At 36.9% G+C, this 27829-nt stretch overlaps 2 protein-coding genes and 1 long non-coding RNA gene across 7 annotated transcripts in view; all 3 read left to right on the top strand.

Moving 5' to 3' along the window:
• The window catches only part of dennd3a (DENN/MADD domain containing 3a), a 30977-nt gene extending 20048 nt beyond the window's left edge, over positions 1-10929 (top strand). For all 4 annotated transcript variants that reach the window (XM_053612658.1, XM_053612661.1, XM_053612659.1 and 1 more), the window contains 7 exons: positions 637-744; positions 2861-3000; positions 3976-4136; positions 5387-5526; positions 6144-6262; positions 7862-7999; positions 9617-10929. In XM_053612658.1, the coding sequence (XP_053468633.1) occupies positions 637-744; positions 2861-3000; positions 3976-4136; positions 5387-5526; positions 6144-6262; positions 7862-7999; positions 9617-9817 (1007 nt within the window). In that variant the 3' untranslated portion in view covers positions 9818-10929. The remainder of the gene's footprint in view (positions 1-636; positions 745-2860; positions 3001-3975; positions 4137-5386; positions 5527-6143; positions 6263-7861; positions 8000-9616) is intronic.
• Positions 10930-12566: 1637 nt separating this feature from the next.
• On the top strand, positions 12567-14257 carry LOC128600543 (uncharacterized). Of its 2 annotated transcripts, none has more exons than XR_008384569.1 (3): positions 12567-13051; positions 13139-13216; positions 13494-14257. It is a non-coding gene; the product is annotated as an uncharacterized LOC128600543 (long non-coding RNA). The 2 variants fall into 2 exon arrangements; XR_008384568.1 differs by having other exon boundaries at positions 12567-13055.
• Positions 14258-14727: 470 nt separating this feature from the next.
• On the top strand, positions 14728-26314 carry cndp2 (carnosine dipeptidase 2). The gene is made up of 12 exons (XM_053613097.1): positions 14728-14812; positions 15647-15753; positions 17322-17465; positions 17693-17855; positions 19514-19602; positions 21347-21547; positions 21721-21805; positions 22153-22313; positions 23344-23508; positions 24696-24837; positions 25416-25563; positions 25707-26314. Exons 2-12 carry the CDS (start codon positions 15694-15696, stop codon positions 25771-25773), a joined length of 1425 nt encoding a protein of 474 aa, XP_053469072.1. The 5' UTR covers positions 14728-14812; positions 15647-15693; the 3' UTR covers positions 25774-26314.
• Positions 26315-27829: the final 1515 nt, after the last annotated feature.

Genomic DNA, 27829 nt, shown 5'->3' with positions numbered 1-27829 from the left:
GTGAACCATTTGGAGAGCTAGATTTGTCTAGGATCACTTCCTGTTGTTCATATGTACAAGTATTTTATCTGTTGTAGGCTAGCAGAATTAAGCCCCTACTTGTCTTACAAACATAAAAAGACATCGGTATAAATTTTCATTTTTGGTGATCCTACTCTATCAAGTGCTGAAAGCAAATAGACTACATACACTGTTCAAAGTACAAATCACACAAAAGGACCGACAACAAAGCCTTAAGTTCAGTGTTTGTTTTTTCCCCCCATTTGAACAAAAGGGTTTTCTGTACACCCGGCTTGGTATTTGGAGAAAATGTGGCATAACGCCAGTAAGCATTACAGACTTGAAACCCTTATATGTACAAATCAGGAATGCAGCTGCCTATCTCAATTTAAGTGTGTGTAATAGTTTGTCTTCTCATTATTATGATTATTTTTATTATGCCATTGAGATCTTGTGATGTAATGCATTGCTCAGTCCTGATGCTTTCACTGTGAAACTATTGATAGATATCAGATTTTAGCCCTCACATCTTAATATCATGACCAGACATCACTTTCTTAATCATTAGTATTATATTGGGCTTAAAATTCCACCTTAAGCAAAACAGAGTTTTTACCGATTGGTGTTTTTTACTAGTACCGATGATGGTGCCAAAAACAACATCTGAGACCCTGAAGCATAAGATCAACCCTTGTCTGGACTTGATGTCTCCTCAAGCTGTGGACATCCTGCTCTATACTCCAGGTTAGACAAGTCTGAAAACACAACACTGCGAATGAAGGAAACCTGAGCTATGCGGACCAGGCAAGACCTGTTTTAGTGCTGATCGTGTGACGTGATGAGTGACGTGATGAGCATGATGGAAACACCTTCTTAGTTTCTGTCTAAAGTAACCCAGTGCATTCTGCTATGATGTATAATGCTCCAGTTTCATAGTTTCTTGTGAAACAGCCAGTGGCGTTTTGCTCCCAAAAGGTATCAGACTACAAAGTGAAACTGATTCTTCCAAAGAGCTACTGTGTTTCTTTATTAATTTTTTTTTTTTTTTTAGCCTTTTCTCCTCTGTGTGTGTTTATATGTGCATGGACTGTAGCACAGTGTGATACAAAGGCTTTGGAAATATGACGACAAGGTCTAAAGATCTAAAGAAAGTTGATAATTAAGGAATAAAACATGACCGAGCATACTGTATTGTTATAGGTAAATAATAAGCAACTGGGTGGTGAGAGGTGGCCTGATGTGTAGCAGTTACTGTTATGTCCCCAAAGTTGATTATTCCCCTATAACAGCATGTCCTGAAGTGTGTTATTCCTCTGGTCTCACAGCAATTTGCTGACGATTACAAATTTTCAATTCATTAATGGGCAACACATCTGACATTTTTGTCACATTTTATAGACATTAACAGTAATGTTGTGGAATGTCCGCGAAACTAGTTCCTGTTATCGCTTACAGTATAGCAGCTTGTCACATTACCCAGAAAGCGTAAACTCCACTCTCCTGAAGACTTTCCCATGGTATAAAACTTTCTGAAGTTACACTGGAGACTCCTTCCATAAATGTTAAATGTCTCTTTAAAGAAAGCTTCACCAGATCAATGATTATAAAGCACAATGTTTTATTTGTTTATTAGGCTTCGAGTATGTTGAGCATCCATCACACAAGTCCCTTTGAATGAGTGTTTACAGAAACTGTAATGTATGAGAACAAACACATGAATGTAAACCTGTGACTTGCCTTGCAGCAGGCTGATTCATCATACATACACGCAGCAAGAGAGCTCTTCGTGTAAAATATAGTGTCTTAAATGTTCCAGACTGGTTACAATCCAGAAATAGTGACGCAGGTTTTCAGTCAGGAATCTTACTAGGGCAGTTTGTATATGTGCAAACATTACATTTATGATGGGTGTTCTCGCTTGAGGTGGACTGCCCCAACTAGGGTGAAATTATTGGATTTGCTGGTCGAATATATATAAATATTTTTTAAACTTTAACCTGTAATTAAAACCGTAACCTCTCATTTAAAACCTTGAAGTGGATTTGCTAGTAAAAAGCTACATGATTTTTAAGTTGAGTGACTACAGCTATAAAGCTTTCCTTTGATAACCTCTATTTCGTTTTCCACAATCTATGAATCATATGCTGGAATCTAAATGATTTAAACTAAACCCAAGCTGCATGTGGTCTAATTTTTGTGACAAGCTGCAATTCTTGCCAAAATTAAATTTGGTCTAACCCCTTAAGCATGTTAGAAAGGAAGCAGCTTCACAATTACATTTTGGTGTATGGTTTGGTGTACAGCTCTCTTGAGTTTTCGCAAGCTGCTAGTTTTAAATGGAACTTTTATTTTTATATATTATTATTCTGACCATGTTAATGTTTTGGGTAGATAATATCAACACCAAAGAAAAAAAAAAAAAAGGAAGTAAATGCAGCTGGTTTTATTTTTCCTAAGTTCAGTGGAAAGTCTGTTTACGTTGCTGTAATGATAAATCAATATCTACTTTAAATAAAGATCTATAGAGTTCCTTTTATCAAGCACACAGCAGAAAAGGTTTAAAACTCACTTAGTAAGATACTCACTTAAAAGATCATTACATATAGCCTTTGGTCTGTGACGGACTGATTTGCTCATTTGACTGTAATTGCATTAGATCAACATACAGGCTGTATTTCAAGTACACAAAACAATCTCAAAGCTTTCATTCATTCATTCTCTTGGCAGTCATCCAACAAGTGCTTTCAATTTCCACCTCAACTCTCGCATGAAAACAACACTATTAAAGTCAGGGAATGTTCCATGTGTTTTAACCGCCCGCCACACTTTTAACAATTTGACTGTGACTACTTTATTTTAGGACAGCTGGGCGCAGCATCCTCGGACGGCGGTGGTTACCCAAAACTCTGGTGTGCTCTGCGTGAGGGGAAGGTGGTGGTGTTTGACGCAGCCAGCTGGTCCCTGCAGCAGAACTGCATTCAAGTGGGGACCTCCCGCCTTGTAAGGGACTTCCCCACTTGTTTCTTAGCGTTTGCGAATTAATTAAATACACGGTCATATGCTGCACTGCATTCATGTAGAATAAGCTTGAAAACGAAAGCATAAATAATCCATACAAAATGTGTGAATAGATTAATAGGCTTGATTTTGCATGTTGTAAATCTGCTTAGTAGCTCACAGCCTTCACTGCCTCCTGCAGGATTCAGTTAACTCTCTCTATGTTCAGTTTGTTGCAGAGCCTCTGAGCTGACCTGGTGGTTATTTTTTAGGAAGGCATGCCTACAAATTATTATATTGAGGACTTGACTTAATATTACAGTGCCTATAGAAAATCCGCGTACCCGATCAAAATCCTTACCTTTTGTCACATTACACCCTGGAAATGAAATCTAACTTCTGCCAGCTGTATTAGACCACAATTAGTCTTTCTTTTTCTTTTTTCCCCCCGAACTGTTGTATTTTTACGTTACTTGAATGTTGTAAGGCAGAATGTGTAAATAAAGCTGGAACAAAAAAATAATTTTTTGATTTCAGGCTGTAATGGGTTATGATGATTTTCTCTTGGCATTGTACATATTTTTGCCTAGAAATTATGTTATGGCCATGAATTAAGTTGTGGCCATGAATCATGCAACTTTAGCTCAAGATTGACTATGTTGTGGGGAAATTCTAAGTATTCACTTAAGGTGATGCAATAGTATATCCATGTTGCAATGCTGCTGATTCTCAGTATGTCTTTATGTATGTATCATTCCAAGACTGAAGCAAAGTGAAATATTTGAGTCGTCATCATGTTTAGGTTCCTGTGACCAGATTGGTCTAATTCTATTGATATTTTCAGTGTCTTGCTCCATTTTAAAATGCAACAGTTAGCCACAAAATAGATCTAAAGAAATGCAATAAATTCATATGTCCAGCAAGTTCAGCAGCTCAGTACTTTGTTGTTCTTAACCCACTCTTGTTTTGGCTGTTTAGAATTGCATGCTGGCAGTGGACCAGCAGCAGTTGTGGATTGGATCTCAGGACTCGATCATTTATATAATCAACCCAAACAGCATGTCCTGCAATAAACAGCTAACCGAGCACCGCGCAGAGATCACCGGTTTCACACTGGAAGAAAGACCTGACAAATACAAGTAACTTACCAAAACAGCACATCGCACACAGTCTCCATAAATGCTTTTCAGTCACGTAACTAAGACTAGTCCATCTTGTTCTACTGTCGCATGGCAGACATTATTGTGCTATAACAATAACAACCAAAAAAGTCAGTAGAAACCATTCCTGACTCATCTGAGCAGGGAACTCATTTATTAACCACTAGTCTTTATTAAATATGACTTTATTTTTTAAATAATGTGTTATTGATTTACATCCCTGATTTTTCAAACTGCAGCTTCCATCAGAAAACAAAACCAAGCCTTATATACACACCAACAAAATGCTAATTAGCAGGGTCTAGTGCGAAAAGGCCTGGAATGTGACACAATGCACCTTGGCTGTGTATAATAGAATTAAACCAGATTCACACCTTGTTTTTTCATGTGTCTTGAGTATCAGAATTCTGTGATACAGACATGTACCTATGTGTAATTTAAAACAGATTGCATGCTGGGCACTTGCACTTGCACTCTGACCCATGACCTTGATATAATTTCCACCATTTTTGGTTGGTTTAATGACATGAACATGAGTCTTACTTGCATGACTTAGCATCGCATGTATACTATGTCGGGTTAATGACGTATGGTAAGGGTCATAAATCCTAAAGAAGAGAAGTTATAAAGTACTATTAGAGAAAATATAGAGAACATCAGCCAGTTCTCACTAGAAATAAAAATGAATCTTTGGAAATAATTACAAATAACTGTTGTTCACAAACAACTCCTTTTCTCCACTGTGTTATACAATGTCAGTTGTTATAGGCTATGTCAGACAGACGTATGCAAAGTGCATGTATGCTGACTTCACAATTGGCCCGATGAACGCACCTCAGAAAGCAGTGTCCTGTACAAACATTCAGTTCAGACATGACTCGGACTCTGTTCAGAGCCTTAGAGGACTTTTTACATTTCAGACACCTGCACGTCAAACACCTTTAAAAAAAAAAAAAAAAAAAAAAGTAATTTCACAGATTTAAATCTGATTGCGCAAACCACTTCAGGAGGTCTGAGATTGTTTTGGCCTTCTTCTACGTTTGATTCATGTGGTTCTAAAAAACACCTTTTGGCAAAGCTTGAAGCAGTTTTAACATGAAACTTTCGATCTTTTTAGGCTTTCTCATATTACATTTTTACAGTATTCTTAAGCATGTAAAATGAATAAATATCCCAAAAATGGGATTACGTTGTTCTATGTATTTTATTCCACAATGTCTGTGTTGTAGCCACTTGCTGGCGTACTCGTGCAGTGCAGAGGGCACGGTAATCATTTGGGACGTGGCCACGCTGCAGGTGAAACGTGACATCAGTCTCAACTGTGACAGACTGCAGTCCATTCAGATCCACAGTGGAAAACTATGGTGCTGTAAGTAGGTTTATTACTTTTATTACTTTGAAATTATGGTCAAAACTTGTAAGGAATTACAAGGGGTGAGCTTTGGTCTCGAGTCTTCCACAGTAAGGCTGACAAATGACAGAAAAACCCCCTAATCATCATAGAAACAAAAAGAGGTTCTCATGTATGGCATAATTCACGCTTGTGCCAGGAAGGACATACTGTAGTACGGGAATAGAAGCACGATAAAAAGGACCGTCTCCACCAAAAGCATAGCAAATGTTTCACAGGTGTTCATTCCTGTTTAAGATGTATATATTTTAAAAGTTTTAGATGTTCAGGGTTCAATCTAAATGCAAGGTGCTTTGTACATGTGCCTCGCTACTGCTTTTTTGAAATAAACAAATCACCTTTGTCCTTTTTTTCCCCTTACAAGCTGTATAGCACCTCATTTGTTTAACTTCAAAATATCACTATTTGCATTTATTACTCATTTTAAATGTTTATTTTGTTCATTTTCATAAAGGGGCAGTTGACTGTATACTTTCGATATTGCTCACATAGCCAATCATCACATAATGTCGCTGTTTCTGCCATGCCAGAATTCATAGCCAATGGTGTATGTTTTTGGTGGGTTTTTTTTTCAGGTGCGCGGGACTGTGTGATGGAGGTTCGGCGGACCGGCTCAGTGCATCGCAGGATATCGCTTCCTGATCACCTCAGGGGCTCACCATGTTCCTACAGCAGCTTCTTGGTCTTTAACGAGGTAAATAATACTAGACATTTTCTTGTCCTCCTTCCTACAAACCTACACCCTGCTGACCTGCTCCTCTCTGAACACACTGTTTACACCACTTCCTGCCTGCTGGGTAAGGCAGTGTGAGTCATAATGACAGGGACCTTTTTTTGCAATAATGGTTAACAAATGTTAATGGAAACTATTACAAATACTGCAAACTGTCAGCCAGTCATGAAATTTGAATGCATCATTATTCTTAGTATGATGATGGAATTACCTTCGCATATCACATGTTGTTGAGTTGTGATGCAGTTACTGCAGAGCTGTGGTCTGGTCCCCCCCCCCAATTCCCCCCCCCCCCAATTTATTAATTTTTTTCCCTCTTTGCGCTGTAATGATTGTGCTAAAGAATTGTGTAACTTACTGCAAGTAAAAATGTACCAATGTAGTATTTTGACTACACCGGTACAAAACAACAAAATAAATTCAGAAGGGAAAGGAGTATGCCACGTCAGTTAACGATATGTCTTGTGAATGATGGCTTATGCTAAAGCTAGGTATCTTGAAAAACAACTACCATGGTCTATGCTAAATCATGAATAATCACTCAGTTATTGTAGCTGTTTATTTCTAAATTGTACTGTACCACAGATGTTCTATTTTTGAACAAGTTTAACATAGTTGGCATCCAGTTTAATAGCTAACAAAAATATGATGAATAATGAATGGAAGATATAAGAAATAAAGAATGGGACGTGCTATAATTCATGACACTGTGATGTAATGTGGCCTGACTCGATGCAGAGTTCCTGATGCCACTCTAAAGAATACCTAGATAAACTAGATTATTTTCCTATAACATCATATCCCCAAAGTGATTGATTCCTCAGTTGCGTTTTTTTTAAATATTAATTAAGGAAAGATTAAAGAAAGGATGATGACATAGATTTTTAACAATTAATATTACTTGCAGTACATTATAGCAACTGTAAACAGTAATTTCCTCACCAATTATTAAGACAAAAACACTGCAAAGTCCTCCATCCTGAAGACTTTCGTCCAGTGCTGACACTGGAGACTCCTTCCATAAATCTCCTTACTGAAAACTTCACTTTACTGAAAACAATGCTTTTTTAAATCTTAGCTTATGTGCAGCATCCAAAATAAGTCCCTGTGTAAGTTATTATAAATAAAAAAAAATATATTAGAACGAGTACATTAATATAAACCTGTGATTTGCCTTACAGATGGCATTACTCTCAGAGCTGTTACAGAAAATTAATCAAGACTGTCGGACAAATCGGTTACTAAATATTCAGTAACAGTCATGGATTTTGGCAACATGCTGAGTAGAAATTAGTCAGTCGCACATCACGCATTACAACATCTCCATTTCCACCCTAACAAGTCAGTCAGGAAGATGCTTCACTGTTTATGGACTGTTATCACTGAGTCTTTGGTGATTGTTTCCAGCTGTGGGGCATATGCACCAAACATCCACCCAAATTGCACAAGTCTTAGTTTAAATAACGTAACCACTACAAAAAAATATATATATGTTCTGAATTTTGAACTTGTGTATTACATGCGTATACCGGCATGTGCTAAGCTGATCTCATTTTGCAGAGGGCCCTGATGTGGACTGGCTGCATAGACGCAGGTGAGCTGTGTGTGTGGCACCTCGCTGACCTGGAGAAGCCCTTCCAGAGGATCCAGCTGCCTGACTGTACCAGTGTCAAATGCATGATCAGAGTCAAAAACCAGGTGAAAAAAAAGCACTTATGCAAAATGCATACTATATTCTCACACACACCACCACCATCATCATCATCATCATCATCATCATCATCATTATCATCAGTTTAGACTGAGTGCGCTCTACATTTGTCTACACACTGCCAGAAATGTTTTTGAACACCCAACAGTGGTGGCTGTCCAATAGGGGGCGCCGCCCCCTTCAAGTTATCCAGAGAAGAAGGCTACTTAAACATGTTAGACACAAGTTAAATATATTTTTCAAAATAATTAAGAAATCAAATTATTTAGTCGTACTATTCACCTGGTAGCCATGTTAGATTTGTTTATTTGTTTGTTTTAAATCAAAATTGTATTTTGTTCATTTGTGTGCAGGGTGCCGGTGCTCTCGATTTTTTCCTACCTTGTCAGAATTTCGTACCGTAGAGCAAAATTATAGCTATATCTATCGATCCATCCTAACACATCGAAAAATCCTACTGCGGGTTTCTGCTTCACGTCTGTGACTACGTAAAATAATTCAGTGTAACTTTGCCAAAGATTCTTATTAGGCAGTGGCAGGATGATTTGACCGTGCAAAATACCCTGTCATATTGTCCTACCAATATAAAATAAATAGGTAGTGCAAATCCATGTGCAATTAGTAAAAAATAAACAGAAATGGGGAAAAAAGTTACCTTTCATGAAGTCCACACACAAGTAGTACAAGATTATGGGCGTGTTGTTCAGCGTGACAAAAATGATGCAGTATTGATGTGCACATGTGCAGTAAGCCCTGGTAGGACAATCTGACTGGTAGGATGAAATGATAGGACACCGGCCAAATGAGTGTGTGTGTAGGTCTTTAAACCTCTGAAAAGCAGGTGACTTGAGGCTGTGCTCTAATTAGCTTGCTTCAGATTGTCCTCGGAGTCGCAGCTCATTGCGCTTCAGACACTCCCACTTTTGTTGTTAGTGAATCAATATTGGTTTTATATTTTTTGACCTCGTGTCATTGGACCGTTCTCAACGACTCTTTCCTGCTACTGCAAGCGATTTAACAACATAGATGTAGGTGGAACATGATCTACTAAGGACAGCTGTGATTAGTAGACAGCTTATACAAAGTAGGCGGCATTTCTTTGAGCACGGTGATAAAGTCGGGAAACGTCTAGCACCTCCAGGTGGATCCCATGCATTAGATCTCCAACTGGGGAACTAATGCTCGATCAAGTGGATAATAACGCTTCCTTTGCTGATTATTTACATTTATTCATTTAGCAGACACTTTTATCCAAAGCGACCTACAAATGAGAAAATCATTATCCTGACCTTTACACATCAGGGAACTCTTAAAAATACTCATGCAAATTTTGATCTTCTTAAATTGTCCCTAGGTATGAATGAGTGTGTGAATGTGTGTGCATGGTGTGTGCATGGTGCCATGTAATGTAATGGAGATCTATCCAGGGTGTATTTGCACCTCATACCCACATGTTGCGGATCCACAGTGACCCTGACCAGGATAAAGTGCTTGCTGAAGCAATAAAACAGTTTTAAATGATTTCATTAATAATTACTAGATCATTGTGCAAAAGGACTAAAGTTATGGAATATGAAAGCTTTTCTCTCCTGTCTCTCGATCAGATCTGGGTAGGAGGCTACAGTAGCAGTGGGGGAAAAGCTCGTGGAAAGATCTACGTGGTGGACACTGAGCGCCTCCTAGTGGAGAAGGAGCTGCTGGCTCATTCGGATGTTGTTCAGACTCTGTGTTCAGCCGAGGATCGCTACATCCTTAGCGGTGCTGCTGGCCAGGATGGAAAGATCGCTATCTGGAAAGTGGAATAATATAAAAGAGTGAATTATGGGATTCTTGTATGATTCTGGAAGAAGCACTTTGGCTTGACTACATTACTGCAAGAGCAGGCACAAGGTAAATGGTAAAATGGCGCACTTTTATCCAAACACTGGTTCTCATTCACCCATTCACACACACTCACACATTCACACACACCAATGGTAGCAGAGCTGCCATGCTAGGCGCTAACTTGCCATTGGGAGCAACTTGGGGTTCAGTGTCTTGCCCAAGGACACTTCGGTATGTGGAGTCACGTGGGCCTGGAATCGAACCGCCAACCCTACGATCAGTGGACGACCCGCTCTACCACCTGAACCACAGCCGCCCCACAAGGTCACGGAGTGCTTTTATATACCAAGTGACTTTGAATATTAGTGAATATTTTCTATAATTTTCTATTTATTTTACACCTCAGGCTCAGAGTGAACCAGCAGCAAAAAAGTGAAGAAATGACTGAAAAATAATCTTTCTGATAATAGAAGATTCATCTAATGATACCACGAATGGCCAATTAAAATGTTTATATAAATAGTTTTTGTTTTTTCTCCTCTCACTGCCTACTGTGCTGAAGTAATGTTATCAGTATTTGGTTATCCAAGTGGTCTCCAAACTCCTCCACAAAGGGCCGGTGTGTCTAGACGATTTTATTCCAGCTAAATAGGAGCTACAGCTAATTATTGTTTTAAAAACCAGGATCAATTTATCAAAAATTGAATTCACTTATGATTCTGGACACTTTTCTGGACCCCTCTGATTAATCCAGTACTTAAAGGACTATTTGTGCCTCTTGCTTTATATGTCATGAATGGACTTTTAATCCAAAGCCATATGGAACTTGTAATTGACTCATGTATACAGTCTCTTGTTTTTAAGCGATTTCATTTATTTTAAATTAGTATCTTTTAATGAAGGTCACATAAGATGTAGTATTATTTTATTTAAATGTAGCATTTGCATAGCTTTCTTCTTTCATTTTAAAGCACTGTGTATTCACTCATGTTTGCTCATATTGTAAACTATAGTTTCGTCTTGTAAACTGTATTGTATATTTAACTTACATTTTATCTTTTTCATTCTTTATCATGATAAAATTATACTTGGGTAAAAAAATTGTTTAATATCCACAGGTTAAAAGGGTTATTAATTCAGAATGGATCTGAATTCTTTGGACATCGTGTAAAGAAAACAAACCAGACAGCTGCATTTCAACAAGTTTGTTTTTTAAACCTCCAGGGGGCAGTAGTGTGCTTTGTGTACCATTATAACTGCTAGGTAGCTTTTGTTACAACCTATGCATTAAAAATATTATTTATATGTATATTGAGCTTGTTCTAATTCCACTAAAAGTATGGAATTTAACTAATTATAAGTATACAAGCAAAAGCTTTCAGTAGCAGGACCGCAAATCTAGGCTGCAGTCTGGACAGGTTGTGTCTCAGTAGAACTGTTCTTTGAAGGTTCTTTCTCACTGTTGGGTGTCAGTATTGATCTGGTGTTGATTGATTAATAAAGCCACTATTATTTTTAGCAAACGTTTTAGCAACCATTATCTATAAATGTATTGATTTTAATTTAAATGCAGTTTACCCGTGATATATTTTACTAGAGTGTATGCAGGCCCTGGGCAGCATGGTGGCACATTGTGGTGATTGGGTTTCCTTCCACCTCCCAAAAACAAACTCTTATGTTGATTGGATACTCTAAATTCTCATCCAGGAGCAGTATCCACTACGACCCTGACCAGGACCAGAAGAAAACTGTCTAAGGGTGCTTCTTATTTCTTATTTCTTATTTGTGCCACCTCATTTCCTTCCCTTGCTTCCTTTCCTTGCATCTTACCTCCACCCCTTAGGATGCTAAGGAAGGATTCAAGGATGAGATGCAAGGAGAGAGGAATTGTATCTGATGTGCTGTTATGTTGTTTGAGCTTAGTTAATATCATTCTTAATAAAGCAAAATGCACTGACAGTATGTGAAATGTCTGTGATATTCAACAATGAATTAATGAACAATACATAAATTATTGCATCTTTTGTGCAGCTTTGCATATTCAAACATGCAAGGATCAATTCATTACAATACTCATTGTATTATTATTATTATTATTATTATTATTATTATTATTATTATTATTATTTAATTATATTTCACACAAAATTCCATCACATCATCAAATGACTTTTTGTTTGAGATTGTGGCAGATGTAAAGGAGGAGGGGAATTTATGCGTGTGTCAGGTTTTTCGACAAGAAACACTTCCACATAGGATACACATGTATCCTTGCTCCTAGCTCCTCTGGAAGCTTCCCCACTCCTCGTTCCTTGCCACCTCGTGGTGTAATTCGAGAATAGAGATGTCCTTCAAGATGCTGGACGTCGATCAATTTCCGGGTCGGAGGATGGAGGAGCGAGGAATCATCAATTAGAGTATTGAGAAGCACCCTACAAGTATGCTGGTACTAAATAAAAGTCTTATTATTTGAAATGGTCTTATTAATAACCATTAAATTGTCTTATATCTACATGGACTTTTCAAAGTTTACAAATATTCTTTCAGAAATAATTCTGTATGTTTCTCTCTTCCAGTAGAATATACATAGACACATGTTTTATATTTGGCAGATTTAGCATATAGTCCTAAAAAGTATCAAACCTAACAACAGTATACTTGCAAATACCCTGTTTTAGAAATAACATGTCCATAGGATTCAAGCTGTGCAACTTGCATTTTAATATAAATTGTATAGCATTTTTCATATTTGCCATTTCTTACAATTATCTGCACCGGTCTGAGAATTGGGAGATACTCTCAATCATGAACGATACATCAGTTGTACCCTTGAAAACTATTGGAATGTGGAATACATTTCTGAGTCATAGTCAAAGAATCCTTTAAAAGGGAACCACCTTCAGTGACTTTAGACATCAGGCTGTGTGTACTCTGAGACCGGTATAAACAGAGGGCGGAGCCAGCTCCAAATGGGTGGGACTTTAGCGCCAAGTGGGCTGTACAAACCTCCAGAGGACTTTGATTGGTTACTGTAGTGTCTGTCATGTAAACTAAGCTGTCGGGTTTTTTTTTTTCCCCAGAGGTGGAAAAAAGCGAGGGCAAAGCGAGGCTTCGTGGAACACTGAAGCAATTGAAGCAAATGTGCTGTATTGTGTCGAGGCTTTGAACAATCCGACAACCGACAATGTCTCCACGGTGACACCTAGTGGTCACTTGTAGGTATTGATCTGAAACAACCTTGATACAATGATTCAGACAAGCCTTGACGAATTATAACCTGCATGTTGTTTGTATCCAACAAGATCGGGTGTGAGGGAGCAGCTAGAGTTCTTGCTGTCCTGGGTTCGAATCCTGGGTGAAATGTGCCTGTCCACATCGTTGTAAGACCCATTTGAAAATTGAGGGGGTTTTAAATTGTTGTGTATTTTTATTTATTTTATTTTTTTTACGTGTGTTGAGTTTTTAACATCTGTCTGACAACTACATGAGCTTGGGTTTGTAACCTAAGGCTCTTAGTAAATAATTATAGTTATTCATTGTGAATAACTATATGTTATTTTGGTCATGAAAAATGAAGATTAATAAATGCAAAACTGTCCAAAACTCTCTCTCACTTACATAATAACTCAACATGTCTTTTGTTTTTATTTTTATCAGGAAATCTGGTGGGATTTCCAGTCAGATGATTAACAAGGTATCCTGAGGCGAACACTGACCATGGATCAGTACAAACACTATTGAATCATTTCAGTTTTATAAACCTACATAATAAAACTGACCGGAGAACAGTTCAAATTATGTATTAAACACTGGTTCATTGGTTCACCTGGAGATCAACACCCCCTGGCAGCGAACCATGGAACTTTCGAAACAGTAATGACGTCACGAATTTCGTTTCCTGAAATCACATGACTTGTCCCATTTGATACACGAGCCGAACCACTGATTCGAAACAAAAGATTCGTAAAGGTTTCGAATGCTTCATGAAGCTGTGTTTTGAAAGCGGTCATCACTTGCAGTCTTTGTGTAGTAGATTTTGTTGTGAAGGAATAGTTCACCTAAAAGCAATAAAGAAACTGTTGGTTATAATGTTGTTACACATTCACCTCACTGAGTGCAGTTATACCTCGTTTTAAGTTTGTTTCCATCTTGATATTGATGAATTTTAAAATTAATATTTAATATTAGACAATTATTACATGGCAAGCAGTTTTTGTTCTCGTTATCAACTAATACAATAAACGTAACAAATGAACAGTGAGAAAATGAACTATACTGTTTTACGATACAATAACAATAATATCCGCGACAGAGTCCTCTCTGACTCATTTTCCTTCACTTCTTCCCCATATAGTGGACTCAAATGCCATTTGCTATATAGGTAATAGTGAACGAGTGAGCGGTTTCAGACACAGCAGGTGTTTGTCACTAGTTGTCGCTACTTCCTGGATTTTCACGAAGTCCCGCCTACTTGCCGCGTAAGCACCTCCCACTCGGAGGTCTCCGGGCTGCAGCGGTACATACTTAGCTCCGAGTGCTTTTCATCACGGACAGATGGGTTTCTAGAACTGGGAGAACAAATTAAAAGTCAAAAACACCTCTTTTATTTGTGAAGTGTAGCCGCATATAACTTGCGAGCTTTAAAAACTATAATTTATTACTAAATGTTTGATTAAGAAAATAATAACGTAATTAAAGTCATCATTGATTATGTCCTTCACAAAACGGTCGTATGACTTTCTCGCAGTTGTTGCTGATTTAAACACTATCGGTTTCGCTTATCATGTGATATGATAGCCAGTGGTCTTCAGACGAAATCTAATTGGTCCACGAAAGTGTCAATTTCAACTAAACAGGAATGGCGAGATTTGATTGGCTGTCTTTGGAGCGCTGATAAAGCGGAAATGCAAAGACGAGGGGGAAAAAAAGCATACTCATTTCTTCAGATTGAGAGTTGGAAGGAGTGGTTTGTTCTGGTAATACGCTTGTTTATACACGCTTTAATTTAGTCTAATTGATTGTAATTGAATAATTATTTCTCTATGAAATAGTTTTAATGTTATGTTTCTATTTGGATACAAATGGTACGTGCCGTTGTTTACTGTAGCATTAATTCCTTGTAACATTGTACCAATATATTGTTGGGTAGTCTGGTCAAGTTTTGATTGCTGTGACTGGAATAAAGTTGGTTTGAAGTTGGACGTTCGATATTCGCAGATATATTCGCAGATATAATCGCAGATTGAGGGACCTACCAACATCCAACGTCAAACCAACTTTATGCCAGTATTGCTGTGTTGTATTTCTAGTGTTGATGATAACTCTTTGGATGATTAATGAGTAATTGTCGTTCCCGGACTTTGTGCAAAAGTCTATATATCTATTTTTTTTTTGTGATTTATAAGTTTTATTTGAGATAATCTACTACAAAGCTAAAAAAAAAAGGGGGGGGGGTGCCTAAATACGGTAAATAACACTTTAAGGAAAATTAAATGGAACAGACAAATAAACCATGGCAGCGAATTATCACATAGATTGATAAATCTTCAACTTAAAATAATTCTTGTAAAGAATGGGCTATATTTCTCCAGTAGCTGATACTGTTTCTGTAATATTGTTTATTTATTTATTTTTTATTTTTTTAATTAATTTATTTTTTTTATCAGCAGTGATACCAGATATTAACAACCTTCTGTGAACTAATGTGAACTTATAGTGCAAACTTTTAACCCAGCAGCTTTGATAAAGAGGTGGCGTTGTCAGCAGTTATAAAGTCCGATTCTGTGATACAAAGTCTTTGTACTTTAAAGGAGAATCACTTGGCGTTCCTGCATCAAGACTGCAACATTACAGCACAATGTCTTACCTTCCAGCCCTCTTCAAATATGTGGACGAACACCAGGATGAATACATTCAGGTAAACATTACAGTCTATTCTCTCTTTAAAAGTTCCCACGAAGTCTACTGATTACTGAATATAAGTGATGCATGGAGATTAATGTGTGCATCAAATCCATCTGCTTTAGGGACTGAATCTAGTTTAATTGAGCTAGTGCTCTTCTTTAATTCGTGTTATTAAAGAAACAAAATGAAGAATAGTACTTGTTTAATTGTTCCATTTTAATCAGTTTTTTTTGTGTGTGTTTCTTGTATCTTTTTATTTGAATTTTCATTTTAGTCCCTTTATAGTACTTGTATCCATTTTATAGGGATAAGTGACATTACATTATAATGTTTTAGATAAGATATACTGCATGTTTACATTTTCCACTATCCAAAGTGACTTACAGATGAGGAAATTGGGCTTTCTGCGATAGACGGTGTTACCGGTGTTGCATGGCGTTTGGACGCACACAGATTGCATCACTTTCCCACTGCATCACCGCCCCCAACGTCTTTTAGCCTTTTAGTAATAAAAATCATTAGCAGTTAGAGTAAGGACGCTACGATTAAAAACCGAACGCGTCTGCTCGATTCGGCATGAGCCGAGTGAGTCCGAGTCTCAGCACAGATCAGCAGGAGTCAGATTTTATTTAGCATGAGTGAGAGTGAGGCGAGCTGACTGACAAGACGATGGCAGAAGATTTGGTTTCAAAAGTTCTGTGTTTAATATAAGCGAGTGTTGTCATTTTACTGTTCTGTAGTTGTTGTGGTTTTCATTAAGAATAATAATGACTCCACCAATCAAGCAACTGCTGCCCCAGAATTGACACTAATTTCGAAAGTGAATGTGGAATGGCAGGCTGCACGGGCATTCCAAAAGCCTGCTTCACCCTGCCCTGCCCCGCTCCCCAGTGATGCCTGTCTTATCGGTGTTGTCACATCTCAATTAACCAGTGGGAAAATTTTCCTCACAGCCACATCCCTAGACGAAATACAAGCAAAGCTATATATATAAAGCGGAGAACAATACAAGTAGTGCTACTATACAAGATTTTAATTGCGTTCTAGAGAAGCATAGTGTGCAGAGTAGAGGTGTAAAAGCCAGTGTAAGTGCAGAAAGCTTTTATTTAAAATTTTATTTATTTAGTTTTAAATATATAAGGGGGGGGGGGGGGCAAATTAGGTGTTAGTTACGTATTCACGGAAGAGGTGGGTCTTTAGCCTTTTTTTTTTTTTTAGGATAGTGACAGATTCTGATCACAGGTTGTGTGAGGGAACGCAAATCTCAAGGGGTTTGTTGAGGTAGGGGGGTGCTAACATATTGTAGCTGATTGAAAGATTTCATAAGTGCACTGGTTATACAGGTTATGCATTCAGACCTGAATACAAACTGGCAAACTCCCAAAATAGTTAATCATACTTGTTAATTCTCTGCATACTATTTACCATATGTGCAAACTCATATTTATACCCGGGGGCATGGAAAATGGTCCAAGGCAAAATAGGTTTCTTGAAGGCTGAGTGCAGTTTTCATGCAAATATTATTTGTTTCCATTTACTGAACCTGTCTCTTTTAACTACAAGTGGTTTTGTGTAACGCAGCGCCTGGCTGAGTGGGTGGCCGTGCAGAGTGTCTCAGCCTGGGCTGAGAAACGTGGAGAGATCAAGAAAATGATGGAGATGGCAGTGAAAGACCTAGAGAGGCTGGGAGGCACGGCAGAGTTGGTAGACATTGGAAAACAGAAGGTGGGGTTTCTGTTCCTGCTTGAGGGAAATTGTTTTGCATGTTCAAATTTGGAGAGATCTGTAGATTTGGTGTACTGTGGATGAATGACTCCCTACTTTTATTATCTGTGATCAAAACAGTACAGATTTTTTTTTTTTTTTTTTTTTAAAAAAGGAAACTAAAAATTCTTTTAAGTTTCTGGTGGGTTTTGACACACTCATGGTCCTCCTGTTTGTGGTTGTCTTAGCTGCCAGGTGGTGAAGAGATTCCTCTTCCTCCTATAATCCTGGGCAGTCTAGGCTCAGACCCAGGCAAGAAGACTGTGTGTATCTATGGACACCTGGATGTCCAGCCTGCGCATATTGAGGATGGTTGGGACTCTGAGCCTTTCACTCTGGTGGAGCGAGACGGTATGCAGAGCTGAATTTTCACTCAAGACTTGAACTTGTGGCCTTCCGATCAGTAGTCCAACAGCTTAACCACAGCACTACCACTGCCCCAAATGTTTACGTTGATGAACATATTTCATACTTGAGGCTAAAAGCGAGTCTTAATATTTAGTTCAGAAAGTTATCATTTAGGAACCTGCTGTGATTTTATTTATTTATTGCTAATTTATATAAACTTATTTTAGTCAAATATTCAATAAATGAGTAATTGCAGGTCTATTTCTTCAACATTTAAACGATTGTCAATTCATACATGTGTTAACATTACAAAGCTGAAGTTTATGGTTTGTTACGGTTAACTAATTCAGTAAATAACTTTAGAACCTTGATGTAAAGCACATACACAGGTGCATCTCAAAAAATTAGAACGTCGTGGAAAAGTAGAAAATTTTCACCATAATTTAATTAAAAAAGTGGAACTTTCATGCTGTAAGCCATAATTACCAAAATTAAAACAAACAAAAAAAAGGTTTGAAGTATTTTACTTTGTGTAATGAATCTAGATTATATGAAAGTTCCACTTTTTGAATTAAATTATGGAAGAAAATGAACTTTTCCACGATATTCAATTTTTTTTTAGGTATGTTTGTGTGTGTTTTAATCTGGACAATAGCCATACTTTATATTTGAAAGAATCCAGGATTTTAAAGCTTTGAAAAACGGAAAATCCAAGTAAGTTTTTGAGACATTTTAAGGTCACTAAAATGTTAGGTCAGGACTTTGCATTAACAGTAATAAGTGGCTGTGGAGCTGGAAATTTCTGCTGATGAGCTAATGAAAATCCAAAAGTGACCCTGACTAGACATTTTATTTTACTTCCTATTGGGAGTCAGTTGTCTTGTGACGCGTCTGTCTTCTGCTGACTGCGGACTAATAAACCCGTCGCAATCGTTTCCCCTTTACTCTTGTGATCATAGTGAGAAAACGTATCTCGTGACGGCTGTAAAATTGCACAATAGGCTTATTGTTTTTTCAGTTATTAGATTTGCTGTTTGTTTACACAGTTACTGTTACTACACTGAAGTTGAATGTTTTTATATAACAGTGCAGCCCAATGTTTTTATTCCTCTTGTACTACAGTGATTTGTCAACGGTTACTTTGTCTATTTAGTAAAGAAGGACACATGGTACATTTTATCCATTTATTGCTACATCTAATGTTGTGGAACGTCCTGAAGCCTTTTCCGTCTTTTCACAGAAAACTTCACCACATCAGCAATTTCACATGCCTTTAAAAAAAAATCTGTTTATGTGGAGCATCTGCCATACAATACTTAGTGAATGAATTGTTACTATAGAAACAAATGTATTAGATCGAGCTCATTTATACAAACCTGTCATGTGATGTTTTGCAGCCAGAACTATTGCCATAGTTCTTTTATACAATATTAAGCAACACTTTCTGACCAATCAGAATAGAGAATTTAACAGTGCTGTAGAATAAAACTTTGTACGTGGGTGTTTTTTTTTTTTTTTTTTTTTTTTTTTTTTTTTTTTATAAAGAGAGAATTTCTTTGATTGGGCAAGGCATTAAAAAAACATGCTGCAAATATTTAAGTGGTTTTACATTCTTCATTGCTTTAAATATGCTGTGACATTAAATACTTCCTCCCATGCAGGAAAACTTTATGGACGTGGATCTACAGATGACAAAGGCCCCGTGCTCGCCTGGTTTAACATTATTGAGGCGTTTCAGAAGATAGGACAGGTACACACATTTATCACCTTTTATTGAATTGCTTTCTAACTACATTAGCGTAAAAAGTAATTTTGTGCCTTTCTCAAAATTACAATGACATTTTTTCCCCTAGATTAAAAACCTCTCTTTTTGTTCTAGATTAAATAATTGCATTAAAAATCAACAGACTGGTTTTCCTTGTTAATAAAAGTAAACCAAGTTCATTTATATTGCCGCTTATTGGCACTGCATTTTATTTGACGGTCTAGGCAAGCCTTTAGCACTTTAGCACTTTATTAGATACCAAAGACAATAAAACAAGTCTTTCAAAATCATCCAACCTGTAATAAACCTGTTACCCTTGACTGAGGTTCACTGTATCACTGGGTATTCAGTTCAAATGTTAAAGATCACTAATGTAACTGCCTCCAAAGTTTGTAGTGTGAACTTTGTTCAAAGTAGTTGGCGTTATAGTAAAAGAAGTACAAGCTTTGCATGCTCACCGTAAGCTCTGAACTAGAAACAAATCATTCTCACACACAGTCTTTATGAACTTAAATGCCAATCAGATGTGTGTACCTGATAAATAAAATCAACATGTTGATAGTTTTTCCCATAAATCATATTCAATCTGAGGGTTAATGTTTGACACATTTTCCAATTCCAATACATCCAGTGATGGATGCTGTGAATGTGTGGTATGTTTACTGACAATATATCTATTGCACATGTCACTATCATGCTTCTGATATTTTGTGTAAGGTAACTGTGTGAAATTTGACCTAGAATTCAGAATTCTGCCACAGTGACATGATTGGTTTTCCCAGACCACCTGACATTTTGGGTTACTGTGTGGATGTCATTATCAAGTATTGGAAGATGCACATATATTGGCAGATATGAATCTTTATCAGTGTAATATGAAAAAGGCCCAATTATATTACCTCACACACACTTCACTGACCACTTTATAATGGTCAGGGACACGGTGGATGCGTACCTTATCTCGAGAACAATAGGCGGGAGTCAGGAATACACCATGGATGGGATGATAGTCCATCGCAGAGCCCCAAGCACACACACTCATTCACACCTAGAGGTAACTGATCTTGGCCAGTTTACCTACTGACTTGTTTTTGTGGGAGGAAACTCAAGAACCCTGAGGAAACCCACTGGGAGGAGAAGGAAATGCTGCAGAGACCATAACCAGAGCTCGGGCACGAACGGGGCTGTGAGGTGCTAAAACGCCTCCATGATATTGCCTTATGTGCTCAAAAATCCATAACAGCAATACCAAACTTTTGAAAAATAATAAACTGCTTTCCTGAATATTGCTACTGCAATAAAATTAAATCTCTCATTTAAGATGCAATAAAAACAGAAAAATAAAGAAACAAATGGTAGTCAAAATAAAATATAATAATATGCTTATATTTATTTCAAGTAAGTACAGAAAGAAGAAAATAACAATCTAAAATAAAGTATAATAAGAGTGTGTAACAAATTAAGAATTAAAATAATATAAAAGTAAGAAAGTAAATTAATACAAAATTAAAATGGTAATATAGGCAAAAAGTAATAACAATGAAATAAATCAGTTATAGAAAGATTAAAATGATACAATGGGTAAAAAAAAACAAAACAAATCAGAATAATTAAAACAAGTTAAAAGTAATGTTGGAGTACTGCAATAAAAATAAGACGAATATTAAACCCTAGCTACTGTTTTATTTATTTATTTATATTTATTTATTTCTTATTTTTTGTGCTGCAGGAGCTGCCCATCAACATCAAGTTCTGCTTCGAGGGAATGGAAGAGTCCGGCTCTGAAGGTTTGGATGATTTGGTGTTCTCCCGCAAAGACACGTTCTTTAAGGATGTAGACTATGTTTGCATCTCGGACAACTACTGGCTGGGCAAGACCAAGCCCTGCATTACCTACGGCCTGAGAGGAATCTGCTACTTCTTTTTAGAGGTAAGGAAGAGATCCCTTCTGTCAGTGTACTTTGTGGTTTATTTGACAATTCACTGTTTTTTCTTCAGATTTCCACATGAGTAAGAACATTTTTTTTTTTTTTTGGTCTGGCTTCGCCCATATGGAAGTTACTTCAGGGATTTATTCCTCATTGCAGTGCATCTGTTCAATAGGTGGAATGCTGTGATAAGGATCTGCATTCTGGAGTGTTCGGAGGCTCCGTCCATGAAGCCATGACAGACCTGATCACTCTCATGGGTGAGTTAGAGCAGCGATGATCTTCAAAGAAATATTTTCCTATAACAGCACAACACTTTCCAGTAGACTGGACAGAAAATATAATGTCCATATAATGTATAATGTCCATTTGGAGTCGCTTGGCAAAAAAGTTTGGGAACTTAGTCTGTATCATTAAACTGGGAAAATCCTACATACAAAACAAAAAAATCAAGCCCCATCCATGAAATGTAATATGAGGCTATAACACAACTGTTTTGAATTTCATTATTTTATGCAACACTAGTATAGTCTTTGGATTCAACACAGCCTTCGTGACTGGTATGTAGTTTGTAAGAGTTTTTTGTGTGGCTTTGTTTGGGTTTCAGGCTCGTTGGTGGATCATAAGGGAAAGATCCTGGTGCCAGGGATGTATAAAGATGTTGCTAAGCTGACTGATGAGGAAAGAAAGCTTTATGAGAAGATCGAGTTTGACCTGGAAGAGTACACCAAAGACGTGGGAGCCCAACGTCTACTGCACAACACTAAGGTATGCTTTTCAGTCTCTGTCCTGTATGTGTTGTGATCTAACTATTGTACACTGTTTGCAGGTCTGCTGTTTTCCTGCACATTGTGAAACAGCTATCCATATGTAGTGACACAACAAATTTGCATCAAGTTCAACTTTATGCAAATGAGAATTGTATAGTATTTTGCGAGTGGTCTCATTTTCTTTTTCATCCCCATTGTTTTTGGTTCCACATATTCATTCTTACTCAGCTCCTGAAACCATCCGTGATACTAACCCTGCTCCTATATGCTATGAGCTTGTTTCCATACTTCATTCTTTTAAAATTGTTGGCAGAAATTGCGAAAAGAAAAATAGTTTCTTTAGAATTATTCTGACTCTAGTAGACAGTGATGCGCTGCACAGTTGTATTCTATACACAAGCACTTCCCACCACAATTTTATTTCTAGTGGAAAAAAAACGTCCAATTTGTGATCAGATTGTTGGTTTCATAGATGTTTTGTAGGTAGCCTATCACTACGAATGAAAACATGGCAAACATCAGTAAACTAAAGATAGGATGGTTCACCAATGAGCACCACAAGGTGAAAAAATTCAAAAATATTAGCATTTTAAAGTAATTTGATCAATTCGCTAACACATGTATTCACACACTAATAGTAACCTACTATTTGTGCTTCTTATGTATTTTCCAGTAGTTACGATATCTTTATTAAGCTAACATACTTATATATTCAGTTTAATCATAACCTGACATGCATGCCAAAACTGTTTGTATTTTAAGTTATTCTTTAGATTGTAATATTAATCTATTCGAGAGACTATATGCAATTTTTGTGCAGCTTTTAAAAATGTATTGTCTGCTAAAAAATAAATATATATATTCGAACACATTTGGCAATGACAGTCATGAGATTTTTTTGTCATTTTATAACTGGGACTGTGGCACTATTTTGTGCTTATTTTTTATTTTTCATTACGTGCAAAATACAAGGTACAGCGGTTTTATTTATTTTCAGTTTAATAATACAGTTTATCTTTCTTGTGTAGGAGCAAGTGTTGATGCACCGCTGGAGATACCCATCTCTTTCACTGCATGGCATTGAGGGCGCGTTCTCTGCCAGCGGAGCCAAAACGGTCATACCACGCAAAGTCATTGGCAAGTTCTCCATCCGCTTGGTGCCTGACATGGACCCCAAAGTGGTGGAGGAACAGGTGAGGAGACTTTTTGTTCTGATGGTTAACTTTTACAGCTTTGAGAAGTTTGCATTTATAAAATTAAAATTTACATGGACAAGTTTGATTAGTATTGGGCCAGGAAATATATAGTGCTTAATCTTTAAACCTGTTAAATTTGATGCTGTTATTAAATTTACTGTCAAGTCCATAAGTATTTGGACAGTGACACAATTTTCATAATTTTGCCTCTGTAAACCACAGCAATGGATTTGAAATGAAGCAGTTTCATAGTCAGGTGTGGCCTGTTTCCTCATTACTTCATGACAAATTAAGGAGATAAAAGGTCTGGAGTTTATTCCAAGTGATTGAATTTGCATTTGGTAGCTGTTCATCGGAACTCTCAATATGCAGTCCAAAGGGGTGTTGATGCAAGTGAAGGAGGCCATCATTAGACTAAAAACAAATAGTCCTATCCGAGAGATCGCAGAAACTTTACGAGTGGTCAGATCAACAATTTGGTACATTCTTTAAAATTAGTAATGTACTGATGAGCTCAGCAACACCAAAAGGCCAGGAAAACAACTGAAGTGGATGATTGCAGAATTATTTCCTTGGTGAAGGGAAATGTACATTATATTACATGTAACTATAAACGTATAAAAAGTACGATGTGTCATTCATAAATAAATAAATTGTAATTATTGGCAAATTGCTATTATATGAGAGAAATAAAACACTTCAGGACATTCTGTTATTGGAAAATAATCCGCTTTAGGGAGGGTAGTAACAGTAGTCACACCAACTTGTCGTTGATTGAGTTCCTGTGAAAGCACGTCTCAGAGTGTGTTATTTCTTGTTACTGGGGAATCAAAGATGCATCAAGGTATTGAGAAGATATTTTCTATATCTATGCATGCTCTCAAAAATAACTAGACAGTGGAGAGCATAAATATTAAAACTAAAATGAACTTAATTTAACTAAGCGTGTGTAATAGTAACGGTAACAAACCAACACACGCCGCCACCCAGACCAAATAAAAGCAGATTACTATTTGGCAGTAAAGCAACTACTTATTTGTCTTGCCATTCAGAACCAGTCAAAACTTGCTTTCAAAACCAAAAGTTCCACTTCCAGTCTGAGGAGAAGAAAGACTCCTTCTGTTTTGTACACTGATTATTCTCAAGAGATCTTACTGGAATGACATGATGTGCTTGATTCTTAGGTCGTCTCCCACCTCAATAAGAAGTTTGCCGAGCTGGAGAGCCCCAACAAAATAAAGGTGCAGCTGGGCCATGGAGCCAAGGCCTGGGTGTCTGATTTTACCCATCCTCACTACATGGCTGGTAGAAAAGCCATGAAGACTGGTAAGGAACCATAACATCCTTTCAGTGAAGCCATGTGAAAGAAATGCAATGCTTAAGTGCACCTAATTATCTAGCTAGGTTTTTAGGCAGTGGAAGAAAAGACCATGAAAACACTAGGATGTGGGCAGACTACAGTTCATAGGACACTGAATACTGATGTCCTTGGCATCAGTCAAATGGAAGTTGAGATCAAGCAAAACTGCAGACTATCTGACAACTGACAAGTTTCAGCACTACTCTTTTTCTTAAAATTTTTATTATTATTATTTTATATATATATAATATGATACTTCAATTGTAGGGATCTAGTGCCTTATATACCAGAAAGCAGAGGCTCTAGAAGCATTCTGTGCGATATGATAAAATATCTGATGATCTATCAAGATCACAAATTGTTGGCGTATGCTTTTTTTTTTTTGGAGAGAGATCTCTCTCTCTCTCTCATATATATATATTATTAGATAGATATATTAGATATTAATTAAATAAAAATGAATTTCAATGATATTTGTCATATCGCATAAAGCTGTGTTTTTGACTCATCCAGGAGGTGTTCACTCTGTCTCTGTTCTGTGTAGTGTTTGGCGTCGAACCTGATCTGACCCGTGAGGGAGGAAGTATCCCCGTGACTCTGACGTTCCAGGAGGCTACAGGACGCAACGTCATGCTGCTTCCCCTTGGCTCATCGGACGATGGCGCTCACTCCCAAAACGAGAAACTCAATAGGTATTTTTGACTCTCATTCAATCAGTGCTGGACCAGGGCTGTAATCTGGTAAAATTGCACATTAGTGTTTTTCTAGCATCAGTACCTAGAAACAAATTTTTATCTCTATTTATTCATTTTTTTTTAAATTTTTTTTTTTACAGGACCAACTACATCCAGGGTACTAAAATGTTGGGCGCTTACTTCCATGAATTATCTCAGCTCAGTTAACAGGATTCATGAGGATCAGTATAACCAAGTTGGCTTGATAAGGGAATGAAAATGGTCTTTCTTATCAAATTACAATATTTTGTTAAATGTAGTCTGTAACGCCATCGTGCCCAGGAAGTGTATCAAAAATGGTGGTAACTGTAACCAGCTCTTATTTTCAGTGATTAACACAAGCAGCCATCTACAGCATCAGCTCTGGAGTATTTTATGTATGCATTAATCTCCGTATTTGTGAGGAGTCAGCAGTCTGGGTGATCTAATGACTGATCAAGCTAGAGCTATAGTAACACAACACCTGACACAAGATACATGATCTCACATGTAGCAAGTAAAGATGGTTCTTATGTTTAATCCGTTATTGTTCAAAGTAAGGCTTAAACCTGGGGCTGTAAAAACGTTTGGTTCTGGCAAAGTCTAATGACCATGCTCTTTGATCAATAACAGGAAGTATGACTGTTAAGGCATTTTTTGTTTAAATCTTTGATTGATTGTAGAATGTCTTTTGCATAAATTCATCAACAATAAATGTCTGCATCGCTTATTTAAAGTCTGGCTGTAATTTCTGGAGCTTATCTCAATATCATGAACAAGGTATATGCTCCGTATCAAAGAGCAATAACTCTCACTCTTCACACTATAGTTTCTTTTAACCTCTTACTTCTCTGTTCTAATGGTAGAATTTGGTTTTTTGTTTGTTTTTTTTTGTTTGTTTTTGTTTTGTTTTGTTTTTTTTTTTTTAAATAGTTTTTTGTGGGTGGAGTGTAACTTGTTTAAAAAGACTAGATGGATAAAAGTTTGAATTGCTTTAATTAATAAAGAAGAGGAATAGAACACCTTAGGACATGCTGTTATTTGAAAACAATCAACTTCAGGGTGGTAATACAGTACGTGGTTGCCGTGGATATTCCCTAAAGTCTTAAAATGTCAATTTTTTTTTTTAAATTTAACGTCTTTAATGTTTTAAAAAGAACGTTTCAATTTTAAATATTAAATGGAGTATAATTTTATATAAAATCAGGCAGATTTACAAGCCTGGCTGCTGAATATCTGTCATCCTTTCATGTTCTTTCTTTTTCGCTTTTGAGGAACTTGAAAATGTTAATGTTTTCAGAGCTATATGAAGTAGGACATAGGGGTGTTTGCAGGACCCCTCACATTTAAATGTATTTGGTTTTGTTCTTGTGTTGATTTAATATCCATTTACATTTGTCTGGGTCTTAAAAGGGCATTAAAAATGTCCTGAATATGAGATTTTTAAAATTGCCACAGCAACTCTGTAACAGTAATTATCCTTTGCATCGGGATTGGGATTACACTGCCCCCTTTTTTCTAACTTGAATTTATTCTAATTCAAGTTGTTGTGCTATTGAGTTTGATTGCATCTACAATGACATTTGGTAAGTTTATCATTTTGTTTTCTGCTTTTTGTGTTTTCTACACTTACTATAATTAATTTGTTGAAAAATCTTCGATCGGGATTTTTACTCATTGTTCATATATTGTCGACGAGATTTAGATAAAATAACTTGCTTCAGTTTCAACTCTGAGACACATGGCCTTGGATTAGACCTTCAAAACAATGGAGTACAGTATGAAAGGCCAGGAATATCTAGAGATTAGCATTAGGATACACTGCGATATTCAAAATCAGTCATGTCCAATTCTACATGATCTTACACTTACATTGTCTATCCCACACTGGACACTAACATGTGCACTCTATTATAGTGAAAGAAAATGAGATTTTCATTTATTGCGCTTTTTTTGACACTCCCTTGTGGCAAAATCACACTTCAATACTTTGTCATCATGTTATTCTAATGTGATCATGTGAAAAATGTGATGTCAACACATTTCACCAGGTTATGGCCTGAAATTGCAGATGAATTCAAACATGGGTGACAAATAACATGATCGAATGTGAAAATTACAGGGTACCAATGAATGTGATGCACTACGTGTGAAAAAGGAAAATAAACGATTTGTCAAATAATCACAGCTGGAGGAAATAAAACATCAAACGTATGAAAAATGAACACGAATAAATGATTCAAAT

Source organism: Ictalurus furcatus, chromosome 24 (assembly GCF_023375685.1).
Source record: "Ictalurus furcatus strain D&B chromosome 24, Billie_1.0, whole genome shotgun sequence".
NCBI classification, from domain to species: Eukaryota; Metazoa; Chordata; class Actinopteri; order Siluriformes; family Ictaluridae; genus Ictalurus; species Ictalurus furcatus.
This window is presented reverse-complemented; position numbering and strand designations above follow the sequence as displayed.